This window comes from Pongo pygmaeus, chromosome 2, assembly GCF_028885625.2.
Source record: "Pongo pygmaeus isolate AG05252 chromosome 2, NHGRI_mPonPyg2-v2.0_pri, whole genome shotgun sequence".
Taxonomy (NCBI): domain Eukaryota; kingdom Metazoa; phylum Chordata; class Mammalia; order Primates; family Hominidae; genus Pongo; species Pongo pygmaeus.
Window position 1 is genome coordinate 159,729,822 of NC_085930.1, and position 21,593 is coordinate 159,751,414.

General features: G+C 42.1%; 1 protein-coding gene across 1 annotated transcript in view; it reads right to left on the bottom strand.

Moving 5' to 3' along the window:
• MINDY4B (MINDY family member 4B) overlaps positions 1–20,469 on the bottom strand; it is a 35,134-nt gene extending 14,665 nt beyond the window's left edge. Inside the window, exons 1-8 of the mRNA XM_054480267.1 lie at positions 20,359–20,469; positions 20,094–20,121; positions 18,285–18,452; positions 9,226–9,345; positions 8,360–8,451; positions 5,905–6,070; positions 5,288–5,353; positions 320–390 (exon numbers count right to left, since the gene is read on the bottom strand). Of these exons, the coding sequence (XP_054336242.1) occupies positions 320–390; positions 5,288–5,353; positions 5,905–6,070; positions 8,360–8,451; positions 9,226–9,345; positions 18,285–18,452; positions 20,094–20,121; positions 20,359–20,465 (818 nt within the window). The 5' untranslated portion in view covers positions 20,466–20,469. The remainder of the gene's footprint in view (positions 1–319; positions 391–5,287; positions 5,354–5,904; positions 6,071–8,359; positions 8,452–9,225; positions 9,346–18,284; positions 18,453–20,093; positions 20,122–20,358) is intronic.
• Positions 20,470–21,593: the final 1,124 nt, after the last annotated feature.

The following is a 21,593-nucleotide window of genomic DNA, read 5'->3' on the forward strand; positions in this document are numbered from 1 at the left end:
GATCTAAATAATAAAATGTATTTATTTATGAAACTTGTACAAACAAGCTTTGGTGTTGTCCACCGATATTTACAGCCACAAGAAGGAGAAACCTACTAGGGTACTGTAAGAATAGATTCAAACTTGACTGATGACATCCACTTGCCCATTAAGATGGCCAAACCAACTGTAGGAAAGGACATGTCAACAAAAGAGAATCTACTAGAAAAAAAAATTGCATTCATGTTTCCAATATGGAGATTTTTCAACACAAAGAGTACATTGTTTATGTGACCCTAATCCTATAGAAAATACCCGTGTAAACATCTGTAGAATTTACCTTTCGAATGTTCTGGAGAAGATCAGGCTGTACAGAAACAGGATGACACCATGACTTCCTTCCCCTCTGAACTGTTTGGAAAGGAAAACAAAAGAAAAGCATGTTGATCTAAAAGCAACACAGACACATATATCTGTGGGTATGAATTCAAGGATTTACAGGCTGAGAGAATTTTTTCCCCCGGCTGCCGAAAGAAATGAGCTCCTCTGCCTCCCTAAGTCTTCCTACTCTAAAATTTATTCTCTTTCCCTGCTTCATGCCTGTCAGTGGTGCTGTCATTCTCTTGGCCCTCACGTTATCTTTTTGTCCTGTACTTCTACCATGTGATTCTCTTCAAACCTTGGCCAAGGTGTAGTGTCCTTTCTAGCCCACTTCACTGCTGCTCTTTGCTTCCCTTGGTTGCCCTCTCCTTATCCAGCCTCTTCTCTCCTCATGTCCTTCCTCATTGCCCCATTAAACTGAAGGAGAGCAGAGAGGCTTTGTAGAACTCGCTTTGGAGTTATACACCTCGGTTCTACTGCTTTCTAACTCCTACTTATTAACTTCTTTGAGTTTCAATCTAATCCACAATCACGGATACAAAGAACCTTTCTCCAGGTTTATTGCAAAAGTTAAATGAAGTAATTAATTATTTGAACCTTCCTTGGTTCTTGGAATACGCTAGATCCACAGCAAAATGAATATGTGTCCCTCTCTAATGCACTTCTCCCCTGTCTTTTCTTGGACAGTTTTCTTTTCTGCTTAGAATTTTCTGAAGGTGACTTGCAATCTCTAGGATCAAATCTAAACAATCTAATAAACATTCAGGGCTTCTCATCAGTTGGCTTTATTTAGCTTGATGTCAACACTCTACTTGCTGACAAGTAGAGTAGCTTCCCTGGCTGGCTTTCTAGGTGCAGAGTTAAAACATCTTTAAAGTCTTCTTTAGGGAGACTTTTGCTTAAATGCATATGCTTTTCCCTTTATGGATTAATTTATCCATTTTGCTATGTGTGACCTGACAGGGGCCAGGGCCCTCAGGTAGCGAATAAATTCCAGTGCCATAGGAGCCAGATAGGTACTAAAATGAGTGAGAGAAATGGGGAGGGGTGGGGCCTGATGCAAACAGATGCTTTTATATATAGGTTTCCTATTGCTGCTGTAACAAAGTGCCACAGGCTTGGTGGCTTAAAACAACACGAATTTATTATCTCACAGTTCTGGGGGTTAAAAGTCCAATATGGGTCTCACTGTGCTAAAATCAAAGTGCTCACAAACCAGTGTTCCAGAAGCTTTTGGGGTAATTCTGTTTCCCTTCCTTTTCCAGCTTCTAGAAGCCATCCTCATTCCTTTGCTAGTGGCCCCACATCACATAACCCTCCTCCCTCTGCTTCCCTGGTCACATTTCTCTGACTCTCCTGCCTCCCCCTTTCCCTTATAAAGACCCTTTTGATTAATTGAGCCCATCTGGATAATCCAGGATAATGTCCCCCACCCCCTCTCAAGATCTTTAACTTGATCATCTGCAAATCCCTTCAATCAGTTAGGTAACATACAGTAGTCTCCCTTATCCATGGGTGGTAAGTTCCATTATCCAGTGGATGCCTGAAACTACGGATAGTACCAAATCCTGTATATATGATGTTTCTTCCTATATATACATGCTCATGAAAAAGTTTTACATTAGGCCCAGTAATAGATAAACAACAATAATAATAGTGTAGAACATTCATAGCACTATACCAGGAGCACTATTCTTGTGTTTGGGTGTCATTATTAAGTAAAATAAGCGTTACTGGAACACAGGCATTGCAATACCACAACGTGACTGTCTGATAACAGAGAAGGCTACTGAGTGACTAACGGGTATGGAGCATCTACAGTGTGGATCCACTGGACAAAGGGATTATTCACATCCCAGGTGGGATGGAGTGAGATGGTGAGATATTCCGTCACACTGCTCAGAATAGCATGCAATTTAAAATGTATGAATTGCTTATTTCTGGAATTTTCTATTTAATATTTTTGGACCATAGTTGACCAGGGTAATGGAACCAGCAGAAAGCAAAACGAAGAATAAAGAGGGACTACTGTATTAATATGTTTCTGGGATTAGGATGTGGACATCATTCAGTCTATCAAAACTTGTCTAATGAGGGTAGCTGCCTCTTATGTCAGCTAGTTGAGGACATGAAGAATATAGGCCCTGTGTAGCCAGATTTTCTGATTTTTTGATAAAAGCCAAAAATCTAGGATTTTATGTGGAATTTTCTGAATACTTCTGACATTCACTGATTCAAATTTGTAGAAAGCAACACTGTAGGCTAATGCTGCAGATCTCACATGACAGGTGTGTTTGTTTCCTGGGGTTGCCATAAAAGATTACAGAAAATCGAATGGTTTAAAACAATAAGAATGTATTCGCTCACAGTTTGGGAAGCTAGAAGTCTGAAATCAAGGTGTAAGAGTAGGGCTGTGGCCAGGCGCGGTGGCTCACACCTGTAATCCCAGCACTTTGGGAGGCTGAGGCGGGCAGATCATGAGGTCAGGAGATCGAGACCATCCTGGCTAACATGGTGAAACCCTGTCTCTACTAAAAATACAAAAAATTAGCCAGGCGAGGAGGTGGGTGCCTCTAGTCCCAGCTACTCGGAGGCTGAGGCAGGAGAATGGCATGAACCCAGGAGGCAGAGGTTGCAGTGAGCCGAGATTGCACCACTGTACTCCAGCCTGGGTGCCGGAGCAAGACTCCATCTCAAAAAAAAAAAAAAAAAAAGAGTAGGGCCATGCTCTCTCGGAAGGCCCTCGGGGAGAATCCTTCCTTGCATATTCCTGGTTTCTGGTGGTTGCCGGCATTCCTTGGCTTGGAGAAGCATCACTCTGGTCTCAGCTTCCATTATCACATGGTGTTCTTCCTGTGTGTTTGTGTTCAAAGTTTTCCTTCTCTTATAAAGATACCAGCCACTGGATTAGGGCCCAACCTAACTGAGTATGGCCTCATCTCAACTTGATTACATCTAAAAGACTTTATTTTCAATAAGATCCATATTCACAGGTACCAGGGGAGGGGGTTAGAACTTCAACATATCATTTTGGAGGGACACAGTTGAACCCATAACAAAAGATCTGCTGCTCACATGTAGCCCTCAGACCTCCAGCTTGAGATCTCTGCCAAATGGAATGAGACACAGGATTGATGCATTTTGATAGTTGACGGGGGGTTGGTAAAGTTCTGGATAGGGTGCTGATCACAATGTGCAACCCCATCTTGGGGAGGTCATTGAGAGGAATATATATACACACCATGAAGCTCCCCTCACTCAGGAAATGGCACCAGCCCTTCCCTAGTGTGGCTAAGGTAATGTTTAGCTTTCATGCCAAGCCCACCTGTGTTGCAGAGTCCACTTCTGTGTAGGGCCTTGATTATTCCAGCTCAACCCTTAGTCTTTGACTGGAGAAGCCTGTGTATAGCTTCAGCTCTGATCCTCTGATCTCAACCGTGGCTACATTTAAGAATTTCTTGCAGATATGGGTGGGTGGAGGGGGTTCTTCCTATGGAATCAGACTCTCCCAGATTTGAGTTGAGTTGGAAGACAGGGAGGGAGGGGTTTGCCTTTTTTTGCTGAAAGGGTCATTTCTTAAATGGATCCTCTATATCTGTGTAATCCCATTCAATGTCTCCTGCCCACAACAAAGAATCCCTAAGCAGGCTTCTAGCTCAACATTTCATGTCAGGTACTTAAAATCTATCATACAGGTTTTACTAGGTTCATATTGCTGCTGTAACAAATTACCATAAATTTAATAGCTTAAACACTACAGATTTATGATCTTACAGTTCTAGAAGTCAGAAGTCTGAAATGGGTTTTAATGAGCTAAAATCAAGATGTCAGCAGGGCAGCTTTCCTTCTAGCAATGCTAGAGAAGAATCTGTTTCCTAGTCCTTACCAGTTTCTAAAGGCCCTGCCCACATTCCTTGGTTCATGGCTCTTCTTTTCCATCATCGAAGTGGATCCAAGCCCGCAAGGGCAGGGGGCACTCTTCTCCTATCACTTCTCTTTGACTTCCTCTTTTGCTTCCTCTTCCATATTAATGACCCTTGTGATTCCACCGTGCCCACCTGGGTCATCCAGGATCCTTCCCCTATTTTAAAGTCAGCTGACTAACAACCTTAATATCTCTTTGCCATATAATGTAACATATTTACAAGTTCCGGGTATAGAGTTTGGACTTCTTTAGGGGGACTAGTCCTCTGCCTATAACACACAAGTTAACAACAGACCTTGTTAACTCATTCAACAGAAATGAGATCACATTTCCCTGCTCCATGCAATGAACAGTTGTATCACTTCATGGTTATCCTGCTAATTTCCCTCTGCTTTCACATTGTAGGTTTCTGATTTTTCGGAAAATTGGCTTTTATTTCTTTCTCCACAGAAGATTCTTAAAAATGTCTTCCATTTTCTACCATCACTGCACCCTTCTTTGTCCCCTTACCACCCTGGGGATGGGGAAGAATCATTCCAGTGGAGGACATTGTGCGGAAGGTGCTGATAGACGAGGTGAAACAGGACCACCTTTTCAAGAAGCCAATTACTTGGAGTCAATGTGAATGGTCATTTTGGCAGCTTAGACAAGAACCTTATTTTATTTAATTTTTTCACCATTTTGTTTTTTATTCATTAGATGAGACAGGACTGTTTGCCACAAAACAAATACTGGTATATACTCTCTAAAGGATTATTCTCTGGTCTTGATTAACCAAAGACAAAGATGCATTTGTGAGTGGGTCTGTGTGTGATCTGGCCTCTTTCTAGGTTGTGAGGAGGAAGAGACAGATCTTTTTTGTTCTCTCATTCTGCCCTTTCTTAGCCCTCAAAATGACTGGTTTTCTTAACAGACATCATTAGAAATAGACTTTATAAAAGGAAGAAGATCCCTGTAAGATCAGTCAACATAAAGGAATTATCTCAACACTTAAACACTTACACATTGTAAGTGATCATAGATGAATTTCTCAGCGGCTTCTTCCTCTAAAAATTCAAACAGCTGGAGCTATAAATCAGGAACAGAAGATACAAATGAAAAGGAAGATGAAAGTTACATCTAAGAGATGTCAACTCACTGTTATTACCGCAAGTGGGTTTTTTGTTTCATTGCATAATCACATTACTAAAAACTGACATATTATCTTACGCAAGGCCATGCAAAACATACACAGTGAAACTGGGTAGCTACCAGCATCACTTCTACATTCCTCAGTTTAAAATCATGTAATATCTTGAGCAGTAAAACTAGAAAGAGATTTTTTCCTAATAGGTGAAATTTAGCTGTCTTTCAGACAGTGGATATGGAAATACCATTTATGATTATTTCAGATGGGAGATATTCTTGGTCCTGGTGAATTCCATAAGCAGGAATTTACAACAGGACTCTGTTATGTCTGCTTAGATCACTTACAGCCCTTGGTACCTGCCTCTTTGGAAGGCACCTCCGGTCACATCAGGAGCATGGATGGGGCCCCACCTGCATATGCATGGTAAGTCTATTACATGCTCAGGCTTCACTGGCCTTTCATCTGCCAGGACAAGGAGGACTGCACTTACTCGCTCAGTGAAATTGTCCACAGAGTAGTCCAGAGTCGACGCAACATAAATATCCTCAGTGACAAGACAGATGGTGGCCTTCTGAGCTGCTCCTGCAGCCCACAGGATGCCAGCAAGCGCCGCAGCCAGGGCTTGTTCCTGCTCCTTCTTGCTTATTTCACATAAGCTATAATGCAGAAGGCAGGAGTAGGAAACCATTGGAATGAACATCACCTAGCCACAGAGATGTGAAGTAATTTGCTCCTGGTCATTCACCTTCAAAGTCAGAGAGCAGTGATTTACACCCAGCTCACCTGGCTCCAAAGTTCCTGCCCTTGACTTTTATACTGCATTGAATACACTCAGGGTCTGTCTAGCCTTCCCAAGAAGTGGGAGCCAGTCTTTACACGGTGGGAGACCTTTACTCTGCTTATTTCCTAAATACTTAACATTGAGAACTGTAGTCTTTATAAAGAAACAAGTGATAAAGATTTATTAATTAACTCAGCAATGATTTATACAATCCGTCTAGCTCTGTGGTGATACAGAAATGAGTAACAAAAGGTCAGGCACCGTGGCTTATGCCTGTAATCCCAGTACTTTAGGAGGCTGAGGCAGGTGGATAACTTGAGGTCAGGAGTTCAAGACCAGCCTGGCCAACATGGCGAAACCCTGTCTCTACTTAAAATACAAAAATTAGCCGGGCATGGTGGCAGGCACCTGTAGTCCCAGCTACTTGGGAGGCTGAGGCAGGAGAATGGTTTGAACCCGGGAGTCAGAGGTTGCAGTGAGCTGAGATCATGCCATTGTACTCCAGCCTGGGTGACAGAGTGAGACTCCATCTCAAAAAAAAAAAAAAAGAAAAAGTCAAGGAGCCTAATACTCCAAAACCATATGGCAAGATAGAATGAGAATAACAGAGTGCTATGAGAAAACACGGGAAGTAGAGACACCTTGTGACTGGGGGGCTCAGGAAGGCTTCGTGCAGCGTGTCTACAGACGTAGTTACTTGTTCACATTTATTTAATATTTGCCATAGGCCAAGTACAGTGCTGTGCTAAGTGCCTTACCTTTATGTGGCAAATGCATGTGTTCCATTTGAATTCCCTGTGATCCATTTTACTTAGGAGATGGACTCATCCTCCAGCTACTCTGGGTACGGTGGCTCCCATTTTTCTACTTTCTCTGAAGGATTGAAGCCACCTTGCCCAGAAGTGACCGGAATTTATGCCTCCTCCCTAAGGATGGCCCACAGCCAGTGCCTCATTAGAGCAAGAGGTACAGAAGGCCTGCTCCCTCATCTGAAGATGGGGCAGGCTCCGCAGTGCAGTCCATACACCCGAGCTCCCATGGCATCAGACTGACATTGCTGGAAGCCAAGTCTTCCTCAGCTTCTCCTTCCCTGTCCCGGTTCCCTCACTGCCTTATGGTTTTCTCCTGAGGGCACTCCCTTAATAAATCACTTGCATCAAGAATCCACATCATGGGCTCTGCTTCTAGGGAAACTGGCAGTTCACAATCTTAGAATATATTATACATTTAGTTCCTCTTTGGGGGCAATAACTTTACCTGCCTGAGGGCAGAAGTATTTATATTTCCTTTAATATTTAGCATAGGGCTTTGCACATGATAGGGCAGAAGTATTTATATTTCCTCTAATATTTAGCATAGGGCTTTGCACATGATAGGGGTTTGTTAACTTCTAAGAATAAAGTAATTTGAATAAACTTGAGTTGATCTTTAAAAATAGGCAAAAACCAAACATCATACCTTATCAGCCTGGTTAAATAGGAGGATTGGCCGGGTGCAGTGGCTCACGCCTATAATCTCAGCACTTTGGGAGGCCGAGGCAGGCGGATCACCTGAGGTCAGGAGTTTGAGACCAGCCTGGCCAACATGGTGAAACCCTATCTCTACTTTAAAAAAAAAAAAAAAAAAAAAAATACAAAAAATTAGCCGGGTGTAATCCCAGCTACTCGGGAGGCTGAGGCAGGAGAATCACTTGAACCTGGGAGGCGGAGGTTGCAGTGAGCCGAGATCATGCCATTGCACTCCTGCCTGGGGGACAAGAGTGAGACTTCGTTGCCAAAAAAAAAAAAAAAAAAAATGGAGAATTGATCATTTATCGGGTTTTTATATCACCCCTTTGTTCCTCCCTAATTATTAGGTTAGAGCTTTCCATCAAATATGGACAAGTAGGCCCACCTGAGACCTGGTGCTTAATTCTACCTGACAGAGTGGTCTGCAGTAGAGCATAAAACCTGTCAACCTTATCTCTGCAAATGAACATTCAGAATGACTCCAGCAGAGCCCTTCCCAGTGGCAGAATCCAGCCTCTCTGGGACACACAGGGCCATTTCTGTCTTAGGAGGTAGATTTCCTTTCTGAGACAACCTGAATTTTTCAGTTATGATTATTTAGCATATCAAGATTCTAGTGAAATGGGTAATTCAAGTACTTCTCACAGTCCTCTTACTTGCCAAGGTTACAGTCTTTTCCTTTCCTGGTAAACAGCAAGTATTTGATGATGGATCCTTGCACAGCCATCTGAATGCTTCGGGCCCCTCCCTAAAATGAGGAGAATGAATGACGAGGTGAAGAACTCTTGGAAATTAATGTTATCTATTCTTCTCTGCAGGCTTTTCCCTCCTGGTATCCCCCGGAGCTTTGCAAAGGGACACCATGCTATATTTGTGCCACTCCTCCCTGCGGCCGTGGCTGGTGCTGTGGCTGGGCTAGATTCTGCAATGCCTAGCATCTTTGTGGAGACCTGTGGACTGGTGACTGGGGGTGTACGGCTTCCTCCATCTTGCCTTCACCACGTCCCTGCTTCATGTTAGTTTTTTTTTTTTTTTTTTTTTGGTGGGGGGTGCAGTCTTGCTCTGTCTCCCAGGCTGGAGTGCAGTGGCCTGCCCTCATCTCACTGCAACTTCGCCCCCTGGGTTCAAGCAATTCTCCTACCTTAGCCTCCCAAGTAGCTAGGATTATAGGCATGCGCCACCACACCCAGCTAATTTTTGTATTTTTAGAAGAGACAGGGTTTCACCATGTTGGCCAGGCTGGTTTTGAACTCCTGACTTCAGGTGATCCACCTGCCTCAGCCTCCCAAACAGCTGGGATTACAGGTGTAAGCCACTGCACCCAGCCCATATCAGATTTTTAGATTTGTTACAAAGTAATTTTAAATAGTCTATTATCATTTAAGGTTAAACTTTACGTTATAAATATATTTCTACATATGATTATAATGAAAACATGCATTTACATGGATGTGGACAGGAAGGATATATGGATAAGGAACATGGGAATAAGGTTTTTTTAAAATTATAAACTGGCTATTACCTTTCCCACTTCCAGAGTGAAAGCTAGTTTGGAAGAAGGATCATGGAACCTGAAATAGGCCTTTTTCCAGTTATAGCTGAAGACATGGACTGTGTTTCCAAACAGGATCTGCCGCAGCTTCTGAAAAGAGGGGAAAGAAATGATTCAACCAAAGAGAATTCTTCCTAGACATATTCCTCATGGTGAAGTCAGGGAGGTGGGCCTCGTTCCCTTCTACATTCAGGTTTACATATTACTCTAGTCCCCGATTTTAATTGTCTGAACTCCTGAGCAGAAGATGTCTAGACAACATTTGTCCCTCATGTCTCTCCTTCCTTTGCCAGGCATCTACCTTGTAGTTCACTGTGGCTGCTCTGTGTCTACAGCTCTTGCCCCATACCCATGACTTGTAACCCCTGCCTCTCCCATCTTGGGCTTTTGTCTCTCACTCCAGAAAAAAGGAACAGTCAGGATCTCATGTTTCCAGCCTGGTACAGTAGCGATTTAAACAAGCATTCTCTGTCCCATTGTCTTTGAGGTTTTCCTATACTCTGCAGCACGTTGAGATTCAAGAGGATGTTTTACAGCTTCCCAGAAAAATGGGAACAAGACTTTTTATAAACCAAATGTATGAAAAAAAGGGAATCTATTCAAAATCAAAGACTGATTGATCATTTAGCATGTACTAGGTCTTGTGTGGGATATAGTTATATAAAAAGTCTAACACCCCACAGCTATGTACAAGACAGAACATGTGACTTTCCATAAGATAAGTAAAAAGTACTATGAGAAAACAGAGGGAGGAGAGAGAACTTCTGACTGAAATACTCAGGAAGGCTTCATGGGAGAACTGGCATTTGAACGAGGCTGGTCAATGGCATCTAGCATTTACTGAGCATTTTCTATGAACCAGGCACTGGAATAAGTGCTTCCCATTTATTCCCTTCATCTAATTTTATGAAGTAGGTGCTATTATCCAGCTTTTATCCAGATGAGGGAACCGAAGCCCAAATAAGTTAGAGTATTTGCCTTTGTTCACTCAGTTAGTAGACACAGCTGGGTTTTTACTCATTCTCTTAACACCTGCCCTACTTTAATCATATAAGTGTCATCTTTATGATTTCTATCATTTTTGTGTACCAACCATTATCTAATTAATACTTCAGGAGGCTGAAGATAGGGCCCCAATCTGTTCTAGCTTATAGGATTTCTGCTGAGAAATCTGCTGTTAATATGATAGGTTTTCCTTCATAGATTACTTGGTGCTTCGGTCTCACAGCTCTTTTTTTTTTGTTTTGTTTTGTTTTGAGACAGAGTCTCGCTCTGCTGCCCAGGCTGGAGTACGGTGTCACAATCTTGGCTCACTGCAACCTCAGCCTCTGGGTTCAAGTGATTCTCCTGCCTCAGTCTCCTGAGTAGCTGGGATTACAGGTGTGTGCCACCACACCTGGCTCATTTTTGTGTTTTTAGTAGAGACAGGGTTTCACCCTGTTGGCCAGCCTGTTCTTGAACTACTGACCTCAGGTGATCTGCCCGTCTTGGCCTCCCAAAGTGCTGGGATTACAGGCATGAGCCACCACACCTGGCCTTGTCTCACAGCTCTTAAGATTCTTTCCTTCATCTTAACTTTAGATAACCTGATGACAATGTGCCTAGGTGATAATTTTTTTGCAATGAATTTCCCAGGTGTTTGTGCTTCTTGTATTTGGATGTCTAGGTCTCTAGCAAGGCTGGGGAAGTTTTCCCCTATTATTCCCCCAAATATGTTTTCCAAACTTTTAGATTCCTCGTCTTTCTGATTATTCTTAGAATAATAGAAGAATGCTGATTATTCTTAGGCTTAGTCATTTAACATAATCCCAGACTTCTTGGAGGCTTTGTTGATATTTTTGGATTCTTTTTTCTTTGTCTTTGTTGAATTGGGTTAATTTGAAGACCTCGTCTTCAAGCGCCGAATTTCTTTCTTCTACTTGTCCAATTCTGTTGCTGAGACTTTCCAGAGCATTTTGCATTTCTAGAAGTGTGTCCATTGTTTCTTGAAGTTTTGATTGTTTTTTTATTTATGTTATCTATTTCCTTGAATATTTCTCCCTTTACTTCTTGTATCATTTTTTGGATTTCCGTACATTGGGCTTCGCCTTTCCCTGATGCCTCCCTGATTAGCTTAATAACCAACCTCCTGAATCCTTTTTCAGGTAAATCAGGGATTTATTCTCAGTTTGGGTCCATTGCTGGTGAGCTAGTGTAATTTTTTGGGGGGGAAGGGGAGCATTAAAAAACCTTGTTTTGTCATATTACCAGAGTTGGTTTTCTTGTTCTTTCTCATTTGGGTAGGCTCTGTCAGAAGGAAAGTCTAGGGCTGAAGGCTGTTGTTCAGATTCTTTTGTCCCACAGGGTGTTCCCTTGATATAGTACTCTCCCCTTTTCCCATGGATGTGGCTTCCTGAGAGCTGTAGTGATTGTTATCTCTCTTCTGGATCTAGCCACCCAGCAAGTCTACCAGGCTCCTGGCCAGTATTGAGGGTTGCCCGCACAAAAGTCCTGTGATGTGAACCGTCTGTGAGTGTCTCAGCCATGGATACCAGCACCCGTTCTGGTGGAGGTGGCAGGGGGGTGAAATCTATCTAATTAATACTTTTCACTAGCTTGGGACACATTTTGTAACTTGGAATCTATTTATTTAAGAAGGACACTTTATATAACTTCCTTAAATGGAAATCAAAATCATTTGCCATACATGATAAAAATATAATGAAAATAAAACAATGCTATAAATTACAGCTAGAAACTGCTGCCTGTGAAAGCTCTGACTGGGCCTTGTACTCTCAATAATTTAAAAGGGAGGTAAGAAGTATTAAAGAGGTGTGAATGTGTACTGCCCTTTACTGTACTGTCCTTCTCTCTGACCTGTCAGAGTGGACAAGGGGATCACTTTCTCACTAGGTAACTCAATGATATGTAACACGTTGCTTAATGCCATATCCCTAGAAGCACCCCTTGTTCCAGCACAGACACACATCTCACACTCTGGAACATGCCACACACCAGCCTGTTACCTGTAACAGAGGGGAGACTAGACAGAGGGAAAGATCTACAAACATGCACACATCAGTACCTGGGGTGTCCCTGGATGAGGAGTAAGTGTTCTATGTGACTGGAACTGTGTGTGTGTGTGTGTGTGTATGTATGTGTGTGTGTGTAGGCCAGCCAAGGGGTAGGAAGAAGAGTAGAAGCTCAGATTGCAAAGTACCCTGGGCCTGATCCTGGATGACTTTGAATATCATATTCAGGCACTTGCAGCCAGTCAAAGAGTGTGGATAAACGGAGCATGGAGCTCAATGGGCCCAGAGCTGAGGTGCCTTTTCCCAGCTGTGCATGCAGCAGGCCCCAAGAGTAGGCTCTACAGGTTTCTAAAAAGGAAAGACGCGGGAGAAGCATGCATCTGTAGTGTTCTTCCTATGTTGGCCTAGGGGCTGGTTTAAGGTTAGAATTTATTTCCCGGCCATCTCTACTTCCACCCTCAGAAGAAAAGGTTGTCTCTACCGAGAAAAGGGGGCAGGTGCACTTCAGGGTGAGCAAGGACCCACTTGAAGAAAAACTATGTGTTCTCTGTCTCAGTGCAACAGCACTTCAAGGAGAGGCAGTGAACAGGCACAGAGGCTGCTCTGGAAGACACAGACTTGGTGTGTGCTACGGTCAAAGAGAGCCCTAGACCCAGAACATCCCCAGGACAGGCATTGAAAACTAATGGAAAATGTTTCCCTGACATTGAGATTGGACTGCACAGAAAGACAGCTCCCGACTCAAGGGCAAAGAAGCCCCAGTTCTGCTCCTTACCAACCATGTGAACTTGGACAAATTGCTGAACCTCTCTAAGACTTAATTTACTTATCCAGAAATGGGGTAACCCCTGCTTGGTCCACATCCTGGCTATTATTGAAAGAGAAGCATGGCAAAGGGCTTTGGGAACCATAAGTGCTAAGTAAATGTAGGGTGTTATTACCTTTGTGAAAACACAGCCTGTCTACACAGGAACATCTTGTGCTGTATGGAAGAAAGTCCCAACACAGATGGAAAAAGACCAGAGACTGGCAGCAATAAGAGAGGAAAAGCTGTGTATAAATGTGGAAGATTAAGACCGTTGAGACGAAGAAGGCTTAGAATTTAAATTCAATTTTAAAAGTTCTGCAAGCCAAACCACACTCTTGTTTCTGTTGCCAGTTCCCACCTCTAACTTAGAAGCTTCTCTCTCCAGCTGTCCCTCTGAGGAGGCCTAAAAACAGAGGGGCTGCAGGTGTCTCTGGCCAGGCCCCATTGGCCAGTGTGACAAAGATGACCCAACTTACTTGTGTAACATTTACTTTCCAATATCAGATATTATTTATAATGAGATTAACCTGACACATAATTACATGTGCTGTTGTGCTGTCTATTAACTAGAAACAGATGGTAAATGGTCCTCATAAGTGGCTGCTATGATTATTATTAACATAATCAAGCATGGTTTATAGTTTTTCTCTTTGTGCTTTGCTAGTATTCTATATTTGTGAAGAATTCCTTTCTTTCCTGGCACTTTGTTCCACTTGATTGCTATGATGACAGTGATGGTGATCGTCATTTACATACACACATTTTATACACACATTCAAAGATAGAGGCCCTGAATCATTCTTTCCAACAGGTTTAATGTTCTTACCCTGACTGTCTTGTACTTTGTCCCAGGTTTACAGCTTCCCTGTGACCACCTACCCACCCCTAACTTGAGATAGACTAATCCTCTTTAAAGCTCCTTCCCTAAATCTCTTCTTGCCTTATGAATTGCTAGACCATCATGGAATCAGAGATTCCAAGATGTTTTAAGAAGACATTTCTATCCTAGACCAACTAACAGAGTAGTAGACTCTTCGTTCTATCATGTTCGCCATCAATTTCTTAGCATCTGGCATAGTGCCTGGTATGTAGTAGGCTCAAAATAGGTATTTGTTGAATTTTTAAAATTCTAATTTGACTCTTTCATTTTGCAGTGAAAGGACTAGAGGCCTAGGTCAGCTAAGTGGCACATGCAAGGTCACGTATATAGTAAATGGCAGTGCCAGGACCCAAATGCAAGCCTTTCAACTTGTACCAGCCAGCGTCCCAGCAGGAAACAGATGGCATTCTCAAGTCAGATAATTAATTTGAGGAACACTTAAGACAGAGACTATTTATAAAGATGTGGGCTCGGTGTGGGGACACCACAATGGCTAATGCAGTGTCCCAGCAACAGTGGGAAGTCATTATGACCCCTAGACCTGAAGGAGCACACAAGGGAATGGTGACTTGAACCAGAAAGGAGAGAGTCCTGGGGAGAGGACTGCCATGAGAGGAGAGGGACTCAGCTAGCCACGAGCAACCCGACTTCACTTCCCTTCCCTCTCTTCAGTTTCCTTTCAGGGCTCCCCATTGCTCAAACTCAACAGGAAGCCAGAGGAGGAGGGCGCCCTGCTGATGGAGGTCAGTCTTGCTACAGGCCAGCCTCTCTACTGGGCAGAGAGTAGGTTGGAGAAGAGTGGACCATGCATCTGGAGGGGCACACAAAGGACACCTCTACTCTAGCCTGAGGTGCGCTAGAGGATTATCCAGAGGCACTGAATTCATTAACTCACACCTATCAAGACCCATCTATGAGCTAGACCTTATGGGGGGACACCAGGCTGTGCTTCCTTCTCCCGAAAAGCACACCCTGCCTATTATCCCATTTCAGAGCTTCATTCATTCGAGTCTCTCCAGAATATTTTGGTCTCTTGGTATTGTATTTTTACTATGATTCTTCTGGATGGTATTGCAGCTACAGAAATGTGTTCAAGGCTGAGTCCAGAAAAGGGCCTGGGAGTGTGAGAGGGTGGGAAACTGCCACTGGAGAGAAGGAAGGTCTTTAGGTGGGGCTGGTGGAATAGCCTAGAGGCGATGCTCACCTTTCCCACGATTTCACCTGAGCCAGCAGCCTTGGCCAGAGTTTGTTCCACCACATATGTTCAAAGATGTCAGGCTGGAGGAAGGAAGAAAGCTGTAGTATTGGAAAGAGGACAGCAAAAGGTGAGAAACAGGAGAGCTAAGGAAAGCGAAGGTGCATAGGGTGCTTTACCCAACCTCCACTTTCAGAGAAGATTCCCAGCAAAGAGACAGTGTGTGCCAATGTCAGGAAATGCCATGCATCCATAATCCAAACAGAGAAGAGAAAAGAATAGCAGAATGACAACAAAAGGCATTCTGGAGTGGTATTAGGATTCAATAGCTCTGACAATTTGCCAGGTGGCTGCACTGCTGAAACATCGATTAGAATTGGTCAAGCTTCCAAACTGCCTCCCTAGAACAAGCATATTTAGAATCCCAAGCTTGTCATCCTGAATTCCCAGTATGTGTTTAATTAATGCTACTGCTATTTAAAGGACTCACGATCATCTGGCCCATATAATGGGAATAAATCCAAATTTATTTTTTTTTAAAGAAAAATCAATTATCTCTATTTCTGGGACTTTCTTAATACCCCATCAACTTCATTTCTAAATCTTTTGTCTCCTAGCCTTTTCCAAAGGGAGAACATTACCTTGGCGTAGTCATGGGGCGGTCCCCAGTTGCTTCGTGTTTGTGTTTGTAAATAAGTGAGAATATTCAGATTCAGAGTTTTTTTGCCTCCCCAATACAGAGAAAGACTAGAAGATTTTGCAAACATCTGTGAATGCTTTTTCTATTTTTAAAATTTGTGTGTGTGTTTAAAAAATAGTATATTCACGTGGTTCAAAATCCAGAGAGACAAAAAGGTATGCGGTGAAGACTCCCTGCCATCCATGTCTCCCTTGTACCCACTGTTGTGTTTTAGGAAGCCTTCTGGAATTACTTCTTTTACAGGCAAGTATCAATATAGAATCATAATTGTCTCTCATTTTCACATAAAAGGTAGCCTATTTTTCAGATATCTGTAAATTTTAAAATGACATTCTCCAAAGAAATTCATTGCAGAAGGCAAGAATACATTTTTATTAAAGTTTTTCATTAAAAACATTTCCTTGTCAAGTAAAATGCAGATAGTTGCTCTAACTTCTGGTCTATACCACAGTGTAGGCAGCAGAATCACTGAGGCCTGGAGGCCCTGGCAAGGATTACATATTATCTGTCTTTGTTGCTTGAAAGGACAGCGATTAAGTATCTATATAAGATACAAGTTAAGGCTCCATCCAGATGTTTCAAGGCCAGTGAGCTGAGTACAGTGTTCCAGGAGCTCTGCATACCTGTCCATCTTCCTGTGACTTCAGGCATTTGAGCAAAAAGAGGGAAGCAAGGTGGATTGAGGCAGATAGATTTTCTTTCTTTTCTTTTCTTTTTTTTTTTGACAGAGTCTCACTCTGTTGCCCAGGCTGGGGTACAGTTGTGGGATCCTGGCTAACTGCAACCTCTGCCTCCTGGGTTCAAGCGATTCTCCTGCCTCAGTCTCCTAAGTAGCTGGGACTACAGGCATGTGCCACCATGCCTAGCTAACTTTTGTATTTTTAGTAGAGATGGGGTTTTGCCATGTTGGCCAGGCTGGTCTTGAACTCCTGGCTTCAAGCAATCCCCCTGCCTCAGCCTCCCAAAGTGCTGGGATTCCAGATGTGAGCCACCATGCCCTGCCGAGGCAGATAGATTTTTGACAACGAGAAAGAGCAAGTGAGGCCTCCCAGTGCATCTGTACTGCAAGTGTGATGGTGGAGAAAGTTGTTCGGTGAAGCCTGGGAGGTTTTGTATGATAAAAAGGAATCCAGGGGCTGTGTGGTCCCTGCATCTGATTGTGTCCTGTCTCGGGGAGCTTAAGGAAAGGTCGTATCGAAGCTGGAAATACCGCAGTCAGGGTCACCAGCCTTCATTCTCAAAAAGCAGACGGAAACTCTGTGTTAGGCTTCATGTGGTTTAGCCGGAAGGAGTTTTAGTTCCCACTCATCCTCTCAGCTGGGATCTTGTGTTCAGTGCACAAACTGTGCAACTCGATGTACGTGGCAGCCCTGACTGCAGGGCCAATGTTGCTGGTCTTTGCCCAGATGCCTAGGCTTGTCCTGGGTTGTTTCTACAAACATGCATGTGTGACAGCACATCCTCAGGAAGAAGGTCCCTCTTCCAACTCTCATTCTTAAGGCCCTGAGTAGAGGTCCCTGCCTGAGCTTCTAGGATGTAATGTGGAGGTTTAGAAGATAGGGTGATGATGGGGAAATTGTCTTGAGAAGTCCCGAGTTTCATTATGATTTCAAGGGCTACACTGGAGGGCAATCCAATGGGAGGGGCATCTCAGCCTCTCTGGTACTTTTACCTTGGCTTGACCCTTGCCTCTGCTTCCCAAGTTTCCAATGGCATCTTTTTGACCATGACAGCTGGTCCTTTGGACATTTGCCAAGGCATTGCCTCCAGCTTTGGCCTATTTGACCCAATGAGATGCCTTTAGTTTTGCCTCCTGGCTGGATCTCTGCCTCAGCCCCTTGCCCCTACCCTGGTGAAGTCTTGAATTGAGCAAATGGTCCCCGGGACCAATAGCTTACAGATCCTGGTGATTTGGATCCTGAAATGTCATGTTCTTTTCAAATCTGCATATTAGTTGGTAGCCCCAGAAAACTGTTTCTTTCTTGAGATTAGCTACTTGCCCAGGACATGGCCTAACAAGTTTCCCCATCTCTCTCCCTCCTGCATGCATACAGGTGGGGTACTTTCTTACACATCTACATTGTCTTATACATTTGCAGCACCCCACAGTCTGCCACTTAGAGAGTCTGTCCTATCCTACCTTCTATAGTGAGTTATTTGAATGTAACTCACTCACTCCCTCAAATTTCACTGTCAAATTGAAGAAGTGAATAAAGAGAGATGCAGAGTTCGGGAGGAAAGAGCTGTACTACCACCAGTGTCCTTGAAGAATACCATAAATAAGTCATTTTAATTATATTCTCCTTTTACCAATAACAACCATCTGTAGTCTTATCTTCAATATATTCTCACATGACTGGAGATAAGATTCCCCAGCCTTGTTGTTTTGGGAAGATTACGTTTCATTTCATGTTTAATTGACAAGCTATACTTACCGTGGCCATTGCTAGGGAGATAGGAAAGCCACCCAGTTTTGAAGAGATGATAGAGGGGTTGGGAATAGAACAAAGGCCACTTGATGGCAAATGTCCTTGTCCTTTGGGCTGAGATATTCCTGTTCCATCTTCATTTTCATCAGCAGATGTATGGTTGCCTTCATGATTCTGTGCAAATACCACCCCCACAAAAGACAAAGCAAACAGAGCTGGTGATGACCTTGTTTAAAATTTTCTCTTTCTCTCTCTGAAATACCAGTGTTCAGAAAATGTTGTCTCACTTTTAAAGAAGTCTGAAAATTGTGATAAATAGCAATAAAAGAGGCAGAAAAATCCCAGTGTCTGTGTCAAAGGGGTTTCTCATAAGGGTTTATGTGACTTGGAGAGGTTAAATGTAACTATGGAAACATAATTAATGCCATCAAGACCTTGACTTGAAATTATGTTTAGAGAAGAATGTAAATGTCACTGTCTCTTGTTTTGAGAAGACAACATTTTATAAACTTTGTACGAATCTTTCCAGTTTACACAAAGTGTTTCTCATTACATGGTTAACTGGCCAATAAATGAAGTCAGGTTGTCTCTTTTTAATTCTTTCAGATTCCTACTCCCCAACAAGTGAGTATAATCGTTCTTTTTCCTTAAAAAAATCCACCCTCTACCTTTAAAAAAATTTATTTTCGCTTTTCTTGACTGATTCTCATGACATGTCACTATAAGTTAGCATCAACTCTTCTTCAAATTTACTTAGCTTATATGCTAATGTTGTGAAACAAATCTGTCCTATTGGTGGCTGAAACATGAGGGAAACCGCCTTCTTAGTTTTTCTGTATTCCTAGAGGCAAAGATTCTTTCTTATCTCAGAAGCACAGCATTCAAGTCACAGACTACTGATCAGCTAAGATGCATTTTGTAAATCAAATGGAAAATCTTTACATTTGTGCCAATGGGTTTTTCCCACCTTGTGTAAAGCATAACTTGACGTTTTTTCTTTTAAAGATTGTTTTATCTTTTGAATGTTCTATCCCCCTAAATGATAGATATCTCCATTTAATACTTCCAAGACTAAAATAGAAGCATTATTGCTCTGATTCTAATTTAGACTGTGGTTAAGAAAGTTTTAGCATAAATAAGACTTTTGATCATAGGCTACTTGGGGCAAGAAGCTTTAGCATTATAGTTAAAATATTAATGATTCAATTGCTTGATCATATATACTAGTGCCATGAAAACCACCTTCATATTTTATGCTGTGTTTGCTCAGTGATTGAAGTAGTACCTGAAATACAAAGTCCCTTACCTTCTGACCTTTTCAGTTTACATGAGGTACAAACATCTTTCATCTTATATTGTATATCAGATTTTAAAATACCTTTTTAGCACCAGAATTCAGTCATCTTTCTCTTATTTTAAAATGGTAAAGGAAAATGATTTTTCACAAGCAAATAAAGATGATAACTATTTTCAAAACTGCTTTTCTTCAGGGACACAGAAGCACTTGGTTGTCAGAATCCAGTGTTATTTCACAAATGTGGGAACTTTAGATTTTAATATTACCTTTTTTTCTAAAATAATAACCATATGATGCTCTTAATGATAAAAACATAGCTCTTAGAAGTAGAAAGAGAAATCCATAAAAAAGCACAAGAAAAAATCTTCGACAGGCTTTCTAGTTTTATGTTTTCACGCGTTAAATGCCAGTGCCTGAGTGACATTATGTGCAAAGAATAAATGCAGATTATGCTGTTAATGTGATTGTTTGAAGAAGCAACTAAAGGAGAACACACTGGCTTTGGGAAAAGTAATTACCTGAGGAGTTGTATTATTGGTTCCCAACCTTTAAATGAAAGAGAAAACATCAAGTAAATTACTCACTCTCTTCAAACCTCACATCCACAAACCTCCCAAACCCCAACTTTGCTGGGGAAGTCTCTGTCCACGAATAGTTATGCCTGAAGCATTTTAAAGGTAAATCTATAAAGGAAATATCTCATGTTGCAAGCTTATAAGTTGATTACTTAAACACAGAAAATTCCTTTGTTTCTAAAGAAATGAGAGAATGAGAACACCTTACCTGTGATAACTAAAGATTTCCCTCCATTTGTCAAGGAATGAAATTTTCCTTGAGATCTCCTCTAAATCCAGCTGTTCGGAGCTTTGTTCCTGGCCCAAGACCTCCATATCCGTTTGGATAATGGGAGGAACTGAAAACGGGAGTTCTTATGATGGGAGAGAGAGGTCGGGCTGTGGAGAAGCAAGTGAGGTGGCTGAAACAGATGGCTAGAGGAAGTGTGCCACCCCTACTTTGACCAGCAAAGAGATCACTCCACACAATTGCTGCTCTGAACGCACTGTAAGCCCCTGCTATCAGATCATGATTAAACTTTCATTAGAGGTAAAATAGTCTGTGTATTTTTGTTCACTATATAGGGACCATGAATGTTTAATCCAAGACATAGATTTATAAACAAAGGGATTGCAATTATCTGTATCAAAGCAATTGGGATAATTTAATTGGTGAGAGAGACTATGCTGGTGGTGGAATGTGATAGTTTTTTATGCTGTAATGCCTTCTTGGAAGTGTTTGTGGAGCAGAATACATAGCCAAAAGTGAGTAAAAACCATCCTGCTGACATCAGAAAACTTTATCAACTACTGTTGGATAATATACAGGCCAAAAAAGACACTGGCCAACTGGCATTTGCTGTAGAGTTTAGTACACAGAAATCTTGCACAGTTGAAGAACTGGTCTGATTTGTTTCAGGGAGAAATCCGAAAGTTATATCATTATATCTCTTCTTGTTGGCTTAGTGAATTATAGCTGCAGTCACTGGTATAATAAAGAATATTGATGGTTTTGATGATTAATTTTATGTGTCAACTTGGCTAGGCTGAGTTGCCTACATGGTACTTATGTAAACACCAATCTAGATGTTGCTATGAAGGTCTTTTTTAAAAGATGTGATTAACATTTATATCCGTTGACTTTGAATAAAGCCAATTACTCTTTGCAATGTGGATGGACCTTATCTCGTCAGTTGAAGGCCTTAAAATGGTCCCCCAAGGAAGAAGGAATGCTTCAGACAGGCTTTGGATTCAAGACTGAAACATCAACTCTTCCCTGGGACTCTAGACTGCTGGTCTGCCCTGCAATTTAAATTTTTAGACTTGCCAGCCCTCACAATTGCATGACTGCCATCACAATTGTATATATATATATGTGTGTATATATATTGCCTATTGGCTCCATGTCTCTGGAGAACCCTAATATAATGGTGTTTATCAAAAACAATACTGGTTACCAGTAAA